The 12096-nt window shown below is 35.8% G+C and overlaps 1 protein-coding gene across 1 annotated transcript; it reads left to right on the plus strand.

Moving 5' to 3' along the window:
- Window positions 1–461: 461 nt before the first annotated feature.
- LOC141717290 (caffeic acid 3-O-methyltransferase-like) lies at window positions 462–2251 on the plus strand. Its single transcript, XM_074519378.1, has 4 exons — window positions 462–962; window positions 1196–1509; window positions 1649–1713; window positions 1799–2251. Exons 1-4 carry the CDS (start codon window positions 562–564, stop codon window positions 2093–2095), a joined length of 1077 nt encoding a protein of 358 aa, XP_074375479.1. The 5' UTR covers window positions 462–561; the 3' UTR covers window positions 2096–2251.
- The last annotated feature ends 9845 nt before the right edge of the window (window positions 2252–12096 follow it).

Genomic DNA, 12096 nt, shown 5'->3' on the forward strand with positions numbered 1-12096 from the left:
ATGCCTAATTGATGTGAAGTTTACCAGATATAGAGTTAGTTTTATGTCTTTTACAGACTGGTGATCTGAGTTCACCACATGATATTTGGTTTCTTGTCTCATGTATTTTGGTTAAATCTGATCGGACAATAGACACAGATTGTATATAAGGAAACAAGCCAGAGCGTAAGTGACGGAATGTAGCTATCGTTTCCTACTATTCTCTGTCGGTCAGAAATGTCGTGTGGTGTTCATCTTCTGATGAAGTTCTTTAAATATGCACAATAGAATCCAGTGGAAAGGTTGGTGACATTTCTTGACAGCGCAGCCTTCCAATTCCAGTATGTTGATCACGCCGCATCAACGACTCTTCTGCAACATTATCAAAAATGTTTTAAAATTTACTGTCGGCTGATTACCTGGTTAGATATATGTTTAAGCTGGTTGTGTTTTTTAAAATTGAAGCTTACTACATGAATTTTTAACTTATATGCTTAAAAGGTCAAAAACCAGCTTATAAAAGAGGGTACGCAAACACCATACTTGTTACGAATTAAACAGATCTTTCAAATTGATTCTACGATGCACACTAAAATTAATTCACAAGAAGATGAAGAAGCTTGCTTCTTAGCAATGCAACTAGCAACTGCTTCAGTACTGCCCATGGTTCTGAAAGCAGCCATTGAGCTCGACCTTTTGGAAATCATAGCTAAAGCTGGCCCGGGTGCCTATGTCACTCCGATTGAGCTAGCCTCTATGCTGCCCACTTCAAACTTGGATGCACCGGTTATGATCGACCGCATACTCCGAGTCCTGGCTAGCTACTCAGTTCTTAAATGTGAGCTTAATGAGCTAGCCAATGGTCAAGTCGAGCGAAGATACGGAGTAATGAATATTTGCAAATTTTTGACAAAAAATGCAGATGGAGTCTCCATGGCACCTCTTACACTCCTGAATATGGATAAGATTATGATGGAAAGCTGGTATTGTATTTTTTAGAATATAATATAAGATCCAGTCGGGGCGTTCATCTAACATCTTAATGATTATCAGGTAACTTAACACGGATCTTCCATCCAAAATCTTAAGATATTAGAGGAGGGCTCCAACTGAATCTTATCCGACTGAATCTTATATTAAATTCTAACATTATTTTCTACTCTAAAACAAGAAATATACAAACTTTGGCAAAGTCATGAATTTAACACGATTACAGGTACTCCTTGAAAGATGCGGTTCTTGATGGCGGACTTCCATTTGACAAGGCATTTGGAATGAATGTCTATGATTACAGTGGCACGGATCCTCGATTCAATAAGATATTCAACCACGCTATGAAAAATCATTCTACCATTATCATGAAAAAGATCCTTGAGAAATACAATGGTTTCGAAGGTCTGGGGACTTTAGTTGATGTTGGTGGTGGTATCGGGGCTACCCTTACTACAATTATCTCCAAGTACCCTACGATTAGAGGAATCAATTTCGATCTCCCTCACGTTGTTGAAGATGCTCCATCTTATAATACCGGTACATATATAAAATAGCACAATATAAAGCTAACATTGATTAATAGCACTCTTTAGTCGCTGCACATGTAGAACACACATTTATATTCTTTTATTTCGTTTCCAGAATTGAACTCCAGTTTATTCTTATGTATGTACAGGTGTGGAACACGTTGGAGGGGATATGTTTGCGAGTGTGCCAACAGGAGATGCCATACTTTTGAAGGTTTTATACACATTTAGATAATTAATTACATTATTTGAAATAAAAATATCTGTTTTACTTATAATTTACCTTGCGATTATCGTAGTCAATCTGTCATAACTGGAGCGACGAACAGTGCCTGAAGTTGTTAAAGAACTGTTACCAAGCACTCGCGGAAAGTGGAAAAGTAATTATAGCAGACCCCATTCTTCCGGAGCTGCCCGGAAATGAAATTGCAACTAAGACCGCTATTCATTTTGATGCAATAATGTTGGCACATATTCCTGGTGGAAGAGAAAGGACTGAAAAAGAATTTGAGGCCTTAGCTAAACGTGCCGGATTTAAACGTTTCAACAAGGTGTGCTGCGCTTTTGATATTTGGATTATGGAATTCTGGAAGTAGAGCTTGGTATGAGTAACAAGTTCTTTGGGTGTATTATTAGACATCCATTTCTGTAACAACACAAAAAATTTCTGTAATGAAAATAAAACTTGAAGTGTTTGTACTCTCTTTAACTTGAATGCAAAATTGTCATGCTTCGCTAATTAAAAAGCTCTATTTTGATGTTATTACTGTTTGGTTGCTGTTGCTGGCTATAGTAGTTTTTTCTTCTAATATAATCAAGAAAAAATTTATTTTAATAAAACGCTACTTTTATCTTTTCTGTTAATACTTTATCTACCTCTCCAAAATAATTATATCCTGGTAAAAGAGCGAAAGAGGTGCCATAGAGACATCATCTTCCGCAGGCCTTCAACTTATCTGCTAGTTTATGACTTTGTGATCTCTAATTTGTAGTGGACATGTAATAATTGGAATGATGAAGAGTGCTTGAGGATCTTGATAAATTGTTACGAAGCACTCACAATCACAAATTATGGAAAGGTATTAAAAAATTTCTGGAGACCGTGATGACGAGTGTGTTAGAATACTAAAATATAAGATTCAGGAAAGGATCTTCCTCTACCCTTATCCTTAAGATTTTAGAGTGACTGTCATTTACAGAAATTTATTTACAGAAATTTATATTAGTATTCTAACAGAGTGTACAGTATTCTAACAGAGTGTAGGTCTGCTTGAATGTTATGGAAGCAAAGCAGCTTACAAGGGAGCTCCAAAATTGTAGTCATGTTTTTCATAAAGAATGTATTGATGCATCAGCATGGGTTGACGAGAATAATGTTTCATGTCCTCTTTGTAGAGCCTATTTAGTATGCCAGAATGCATGTTTTGAATCAACCGAGACTTGTAAGGGGAGAGAATAAATTGCAACAAGCAAATATTTATTGTGTGCCCTGTGTTATTAAAAACCATTTGATTTAATTTTGTTAGGTATACATAAGTTGTTTAACTTCTGCAGACAATTATGATTAAACGAACGCTATTCATAATTTATTATCCTCAAGACAATGGAATAAATTTTCATTTGAACAAAATAATTTATAACTCTATGATGTCAGCTCATTTAAAACTTCAAATTATTAGAAAAACCCTTCAACTGAATCTTATATTATATTTAACAATTTTGCACTCATAGCTGAGACTGTGCTTAATAACGCCGTGTGAAGTAGATAAATTCAAGCTGACTCAAACCCTTTCGCCTCAAGCGCAATTCGACAAAATTCTGACAAAATTTCGATTTAGGTCAAATTCTCCTTATGTACATGTACACACAGATTTTCAACAATAGAGATTTTCTGTTTCTTGCTTTATTTGACTTCCCACTCGGAAAGTAGGCACTTGATGACGTTCTGCTGGAGAAAATGCAATTTTCTAAAAGAAATGTTGGAGTAAACAGGGTGATGATATGCAATGTGATATGTATGGGTGGTTTAGAAATTTAAATATACACACTTGTATCATAAAATTTATCATTTTTAACTTTTTAAAATGTTCCATTAATCGACGATATAGATTTTGTCTAATTAATGTGATCGACTCTGTAACTAAATTCAAATCTAAAATCCTTTTATTTTACAAGCCCATATAGATTGTTGGCGGCAATGTTAATTTGGCCAATAAAAGTATAAAACTATAATTTCAAACCCATATTATTACGCAAAATACATCTAGGGTTGTCCTAATTTTTTAGTAAAAAAGAATCCTAGAAACAACTCTAACGCAAGTTGATAATAAAAAAACTCTAACACAAGTTAAATGTCATGCAAAGTGTTATTAATAAGATGTTCGGAAACACAACATACTTAAACAATATGCATTTGATCATTTTGGGACTTAATCCAAGAGGTTCCCTTGGGCGCCCTCATCTAAGAGCCTGTAAACATCACTAACAACAACAACAAAAAGAGAGCCTGAAAACATCTTGTTGCATGAATTATCCTCTCTGCTTAGCTTCCATAAAACCGACTTGATTTTGGTACAATAAATCAGCCCTACAGAGTGGACAAGTAACATTTTTGTTGTCAATCCATGCATCCAGACATTGTTTATGAAAAACATGACTACAATTTCTGAGCTCCCTGGTGAGCTGCTTCGCTTCCATTGCATTCAAGCACACCGCACAGTGGTCCTCCTTCTTGTCAGACAACTTGTACTCGGTCACCGGTAGTTGTTTCTTGATTGCTTCGACGGCATGCGATAGGGGACGTGGTATTAGTGATGCAGACCAGTTAAATTCGTAGCTCTCGGAGTTAACACTGTTTTGCTCCAAGTTGGAAAGCTGTGAGTAAAGAGAGGAATAGGCCATTATGTTACAAGGAAAAGAGAAGTTTGAAGAGCCAAAGGAGAGTTGCATGTGTATAAATACATAGATGGCCTTTTGACCAAATATATATTTTTCTTGGAAAATAAATGTTTATTCTTCGGTACCAAACGGCTTCTCACAGTAATACTCTAGGTAATACTTACAGAGTATAACAGAAAGGTTGACTGGTCCGCCAGGGGAAGACTTGCATGTTTTGTCAACCAAAATTTTAAAAGATTTGCGAGCACATCTATAAAGATTTTATATCTCGTGCATCACCATTGACAAATCCATATATTGAATGCTAATAACATTGTGGAATGAACATATACGATTACACTGACACGGACCCTCGATTCAATATGATCTTTAACCTATATATAAAAGATCATTATCCTATTATCACGAATAATATTATAGAGAATTACAATGGTTTTCAAAGTCTGATCACTCTGATGAGTTCTTTAGTCATGCTTGTACTGTGGCTTGCCTCAATGGTTTCACTTGTTACTAAGACCGTCCTAAATCTCATAAGGTATTAGAACAACACCGCAACTAAATCTCATATTATATTTAACAAATTTTCACTCATAACTGAAACTGTGGTTAATAAACGTCACCTGAACAAGCAAACAGGATAGATAAATTCAAGCTCGAACCCGTTAGTCTTAAGCTCAGTGTAAACTGCAGTTAAATGTAAACCAGCATCCTCTTGTACCTTAAAGATATCATCTTCATTTTGCAAAACATCTTTATAGGATCATTATTGCATTGACTTAAATTATTTTATAAGTACTACAGCTATATATTTCATTTGCTGGTGCAGACAAGCACAAAATTCTGTCAAATTTTCGATTTAGGTCAAATTGCTTACATATTTTGAATTTCTGTTTCTTGCTTTATTTGACTTCCCACTTGGAAAGTAGGGCACTTGATGACGGCCTGTTGGAGAAAATGCGATTGTTAAGACGAAATGTTGGAGTAAACAGGTGATGATGCAATGTGGACGTACGTAAGCGAGGTTAACAAATTGAAATACACTCGCTCTGTAATATAATGCTTATCATTTTAAATATTTTTCCATTCAATATATAACATTTTTATAATTGATATGATAGACTCACTATTATTATAAATTCAAATGGGAAATATTTGATTGTCTTTGGTCCGGGCTTTAATGCCTAGTTTGTTTTATCAATTTTTTTGTTACATAAAAACTTCAATTTTCCGGTAACTAAATTATAACTAAAAGTTTCAAAATAATTAACATAAATTAAAAGTTAACGTAATTCATTTTAATAAGTAATTAATGATAACTAACTTAAATCCCGTGCGATTCACGAATTTTTGTCAATATTTAAAATTTTAATTTATCTCATAATATTTACTACGCCATAGATTGGATTCTGCAACCCCAAGAAACCGTTACTAAAGGCCAAAAAAGCGTTGCTAAAGGCCAAAAAAAGGCTATTGCGACTCTTTTTTGGGGTTGCAATTTAAGGCGTTGTAATAGAGTTTTTTGCAACCCCGTGGACATCATATTGCAACCCTTGGTTATCCGTTACAGAAATATGCTATTGCAACACCAATGGGGTTGCAATAGGACTTGAAAAGTGTTACAACAGGTTTTGGGCTATCTGTACAATATTTGTGGGCCGTGTGGGGTATTGATGCAACCCTTTGGCAACGTTTTTTAATATTTTTTGCAACGTTTTTAGTGTTTTTTGCAACATTTTACACTGATTATTAGCAACACTATAAAGACCTATTGCAACGCGTTTACAAAAAAAATACAAGGAACTGTTTGTAAATTGGCATGCCCATAAATAAGACCATAGTCTTAAAACCAACACAATCAACCAATCCACCAACCATAATATCAGTTACCGCAAATAAACACAACTACCTTCACCATCACCATACTACCATCCCACATTACATGTTCATCTCATAAATTCCAAACAATATAATACAAACTGAATTTACAAAAATAAATAATCTTGAACTATCAATTTTAGTAGCAGGATCATGCGCCACATTCAATAGCTTCTTGTGGATATATAACTAAAAATAGCTGCAATAATAACAACAAAAAACCATCAGCTCCAACCTATACTAAAGAGAATAAGAATTCATAAGGCACAATACAAGAAAAGCATAAAAAAACCCGAAGGCTTTGTAATTCAAATGTCCCATTTCCATGTAACAGTAACACTTGCCTCTAATATGTTTCTCTTTTGAAGGGAGCTCCTCATGATTGGTTGCCTTGACAATGTAGATGTCCAATTCCTGCAGAATGCAAAATCGGATCACAACGTCACAAAAACGATTAATCAGGCAATTTGAAGAATCATTTATGCAGCGTACCTTGTAACCGATGTGCACTTTAGCCAAAATAGCTAAACCAACCGTAGTTATATCCTTAAGAGCTCCCAGAACTTTCCTGGGACTACTCTGTTTACCCCCTCTCACCATCCTTTTCTCGAAACCAAGCTTCGCAATGTGTAGTAGACAATTATCATGTCATTCAATATTTTAAAATAAACATAATTCACTTCATTAAACATTAGCTTCATTATAAGAAGGATATTCAAGAACCAATATTATGATCAACCATCTACAATGCAGGAATAATAAACAAATCCTTCAAAGCTGCAGGCATAAAAGGCGTCTCCTTCAAGACAAGAAGGGCTTCTTCACATGTTAGGTCACACACACTGTAGAAGGGGGTTGAATACAGTGTATAGCACAATCAAATCGAATTCAAAGAACACAAGTAACAGAAAACAAACTTTATTAAACTCTGTTACAATGTAGAACTGTTCTCTCTCAGTGATGAACAAATATCACGAGAGCTGCTAGGGTTACAATGAATATTATTCTCGATAATGATAACACATATAGTGTAAACCCTATGTCTGTGTTTATATACTACACAGTTACAAGATAATCGTTAATTGATATGGAATATAATTCTGCTTCCTAAAATATATCAATCAGATATCTTTTCTTCCAAGTATTCTATTCTTCATAGAATTCCTTCTTCATGCATATCTCTTCTTGCTTTTGTCTTGATCTTCTTTCCTTTCAATCAGCCGCCTTCCTTATCTAAAAGTTTCCTTAAGTCCTGATATTATCTCCTGATAAATATCTCCTGAACCTTAAGTTCTGATAACTTAAGTTTTGTCTTCAGTATAAGTGCTGATATCCAGTTAAGTACTGATTTATCCTCTTTAAGTAAGATCTGAAAACTAACATAAATCATATTAGACATGACATTATCAAATATATCTAACAATCTCCCCCAACTTGTAAATTAGCATAATATACAAGGTTAACAGATATTTGATGATGTCAAAAACATTAAGTACAAATGCATGAGAATTTGACTAGATAACTACAACTTACAGTCCTTAAAGCTTTACCAATTTTAACTTTTGATAACAACTTCAGTCTGTACACATATCAGAATTTGAGCAGTTGTAGATCTTGACTTGGCTTCACTTTCTGATCTCTTCGATGTCAGGAGTTGTTCTGAGATAGTTCTTTAACAAACATCTCTCAGCATATCTGAGTTCATCAATCATCCTCCTTTTAGCATCTTTAAGCTCTGCAGTATCTTCACCAGTTTGGAAGATAGCATATATGAGATCATTAATTTTTGCTTTTCTCAACTCCTAATCTAGTCTGATGACATAGGCTTTGTCAGACTCTAGATTGAATTCAAGTCCCTTAATGCCAAGATATGTTCTGATCTTTGCAGTATTAGGCTTCATCTCAACAATATCACCCTTATGATCTCTGTACTTAGGATAGTATGTGCTGTCAGACTTCACAGAATAAAGCTTCTTATGTCTCTGAATTTGAGTCTTCAAATAATTTGCAACACTTTCTGTTAATCTGCCCTTCACTTGAATTAAGAATAAAACATGTTCTAGTTCCTCAAAATACTTCAGTGGTATAGCATTTTCCCTTATATGGTAAACCCTTCCATCTGTCATAAAATATAACAAGATGTGTTCTTTCAAGAAGGTATGGTAAACCATATGTACAAATTCAAGTTGATTCAATCTTTCAGGAGTTGCTCCAACACATGGTTCACTTAAGGAAGTTGGATCATTGGTTGTGTTCTGCACTCTTCTTTCATCAGAACTACCCAACCCATATTTATCTCTTGCTTCCTTTCCAGTAACCACTCTTGCTTCAAAACCACTTGCTGCAGTCTTCAAAGGTTGAGTCTGTCTGGCTTTAGTGAATCCTGGTAGGAGTAGCTTTGAGGATTTAACATGAGCAATGTCAGTGGTTTCCTTTGACTTATCTTCTGATATCAAGCCAACTTGAGCTATGTCAGAGGTTGCTTGCTTCATAGTTATATCAGAACTTACTATATCTTGACTCTGAACAACTTGAGTCATGTCAGAGGTTGTTTTAGAAATCTTCCTTGAAGTCAGAGTAAGATTAGCTTCTTCATCAAATATTTCTTCATCCATAGGAGGCACATAAACTTTTACAGGTTCGCCAACTTTTTCTTTGCCCTTGGACCTTGGATCTATCTGCAATTGTGATTTAGCCTTAGTTGCCACAGGATTTGTCCTTTCTTTTATCACAATGCCTTTAGCCGTAGGAAGTTTCTTTTCAACAACAGAAGCTTCAGATTTGGAGATGACTTTTTCTAACTTAAGTCTAGCTTCTTCTTCATTTAGACTCTTAAAGTCCATTCCTGGATTTTCTTTCAGAAATAACTGTCTTGAAATTTCTTCATCAAGTTCCAAAAGTTCATCAGAACTTATCCTTTTACCAGTATCAGAAGTTATTCTTCTCCCAGTATCAGAACTTGTTCTATGACTTGTAGTTCCAGCTTTACTTGATGAATGATCTTTACCTTGACCATGACCTCCACCCATTCCAGAGTTTCCCGGGTCATTACCATCATCCTTTCCCTTTAGTGTCTTAACAGGTTTGCATTTAGACTTAATTACCTTCTCCCCCTTTTTGGCATCAGCAGGTAAAAGAAGAGAGACAAGCAATTCCACTGAGGATTGGATCTCATTGAGTTGATTTTGCTGAGAAGCTTGATTTTTCAAAATTTCATCAATCTGAGACTGTTGCTTCTCTTGGGTTTTCTCAATGTAGGCAATTCTTTCAAAGGTAGGTTTGAAAAACATCTTCTTGTCTAGCTTGGCAACTGTATCTTGATGATTAAAGAATTCTTGAATCTTGTCCACCTTGGCCTGAGTTACAGATTGTTGACCTTGAAGGTGCCTTGTACTAAGTGCGGTAACTCTTAGCTGTGTCTTGAAAGCATCATTGACTAGCATCTCATCAGCTTTTGCCAAGTGATGAGCAAGAATCTTTTCAGAAGGAACAAAACTGACTGAGTTCCATTCTTTAGTCCAATCCTGTCCTCTAGGAGTTTCAATCCAAGGAACTGGTGCTTCCCCTGTAACAAACTTCTTGACTATCTCAGCTTTTGAAGGAGCTTGTAGAGGTGCATGTCTAGAAGGACCAGTTGCATCAGCATCTGCATTTGTAGCAGCATTACTAGTATCATCAACATTTGCAGCATCAGAACTTACAGAGTCAACATCTTCAGCATCATCTGATAAAAGAACAGTATGAGAGGCTATGGAGGTTTCAACAGCATCCTCTAAGTGCTGATCGCCAACTATGTTCTCATCAACAGCCATATTCTGATGCTCACCTAAAATCTAATCTTCAGTATCTAGATGCAGAGAAGGTGTTGTAGGCAATTCTGGATTAAAATCAGCATCAGGAATTGGTGTTGTTGGTGGAGTGACTTGAGTTGGTGGAGCTTCTAGATATAAAACCTGAGGCACTTCCAAGTTATGTATGTCAATTTCATCACTTGGCCCCTGGGTATCAGCATGAACTGGAGATTGATGAGTTGCATGAAGGTCTGGATCAACACTAGGAGAATTGTGAGCGTCAACAGGGTCTTGTGAGATCAGAGATTCTTGACCCCCTTCCTTAGCTGCTACTTACATTCCTTTACCAGAATCTTCAGGCCTTTTGCCAATTATTGAATCTTTTAGCTTCTAAGGAGACTGTAGGAACTATATCATCAGAATTACGCTTTCTAAGCCTTTTTAGGGGCCTAAAACTCCCAATATCAACATCCTCTTGAGAAGAGACCTTCTCAGCTTCTAGAACAACAGGTTCTGATACAGGAACCTGTTCCTCAACATCTGATTCATCTCGCAGAATGAATCTCCTTCTCTTCTGTTGTGTTTGAGGTACTTTCTTAGTCCTCTTAGGTTTGGAAGATGAAGGCTGCACTATAGGATCTGAAGGTTGAGGTTGAGAAGTTTGAGGTGGTTGAGTAGAAGTGATAGGTGCTGATGGATGAGGTTCAGATGGTTGGACATCAGGATATAGTGCAGTGTATTTAACGGGATCATAGGTTATTAAGGCTTGTTTGACAGATAAAGGAATTAAGAGGGGTCTTAACACAGCCTTCTTATTATCAGTAGATAATAAGTCAGTAAAAGCTCTTTTAGCTATTCTAAATGATGAAATTAATTCACTAGCATTTCGGGGCTTATTATCACAACAGAAATTATAGATAAGCTGACAGAATCTAGAAAAATAAACAGTAGATCTATCTTCATTCATTCTGTCCCCAATAAAGCCTAAGACAGCACTTGCATAGTCAAAATCAGTTTGATTTATGAGAGCATACCCGATTTGTTGGATGAATATGGGAATTGCATCGAAATTAGAACATTTGTTTGTAAAAGCCTTGGTTATGCAATCAAAGAAGAAACTCCATTCCCTTCTTATGAAAGATCTCTTCAACTGGCCCAGCTTTGCCAATGTCCTCTCATATCCCCGACTGGCCATCATGTTTTGAAGAACTGGCTCGCCAACAGTAGAATAAACACGGTTCTCAGGCAGCTGCAGTGCTTGTCGAACCGTAGATAATGTCACAACATACTCATCCTCCCCTGATGAAAAAATAATACTTGGGGACCCTTGAGCATTACCATCATCATTTACACCACTTCTCCAGAACTCCAGTACTTGAGTACCAGAGACTGCTTCGGGTTCAGTCAGAGCATACCCAATATCAGAACTAGCAAGAAAGTCCTGAATGAAGTGAAGTTCAGAGGGTGCTTCTGACATGCTAAGAATAGCGGAGAAGTTATTAGGAACAAACGTAGCTCCATCGAAAATTATGTTCTTAGGTGCCATGAGAAATACGTGAGAGAAAAAAAATTGCCTGTAAGGTGTTTGATAGAATGTCTGTATGAAAAATCGTCAGTTGATGAGAGAGAATAAAAGTAAAAAGAGAGAGATAAAATATGAAAGTAAATAAAAGATTGTACAATCTTTTCTCTCTTTTACTTATACACGGTAAAAAAATAATTGTTGAGACACCTGTCAGACATGCAGCAGTAAAAGATAATTAATGGGCACGGGTATTCAGTAATCATTACTTATCACATGCATTGTTTCAAGGAAAAGCCGTTCCACTTACCAAGTAATCCCATTAATCAAGGACGTTCAGTTTTATTTTAAATTTTAAAACTGTTCCCACTTAATAAATTATTATTACTGCTTTACCAATATTCTGTAAAAATATGACGAATGAGAGAATAACCATAAATAAACCAAGTAAACAAATATTGTCACGTCAGAATCAGAACTTGATTTGCATCAGAGCTAAAAAGGTCATCAG

This window comes from Apium graveolens, chromosome 4, assembly GCF_009905375.1.
Source record: "Apium graveolens cultivar Ventura chromosome 4, ASM990537v1, whole genome shotgun sequence".
In the NCBI taxonomy this organism is placed as follows: Eukaryota; Viridiplantae; Streptophyta; class Magnoliopsida; order Apiales; family Apiaceae; genus Apium; species Apium graveolens.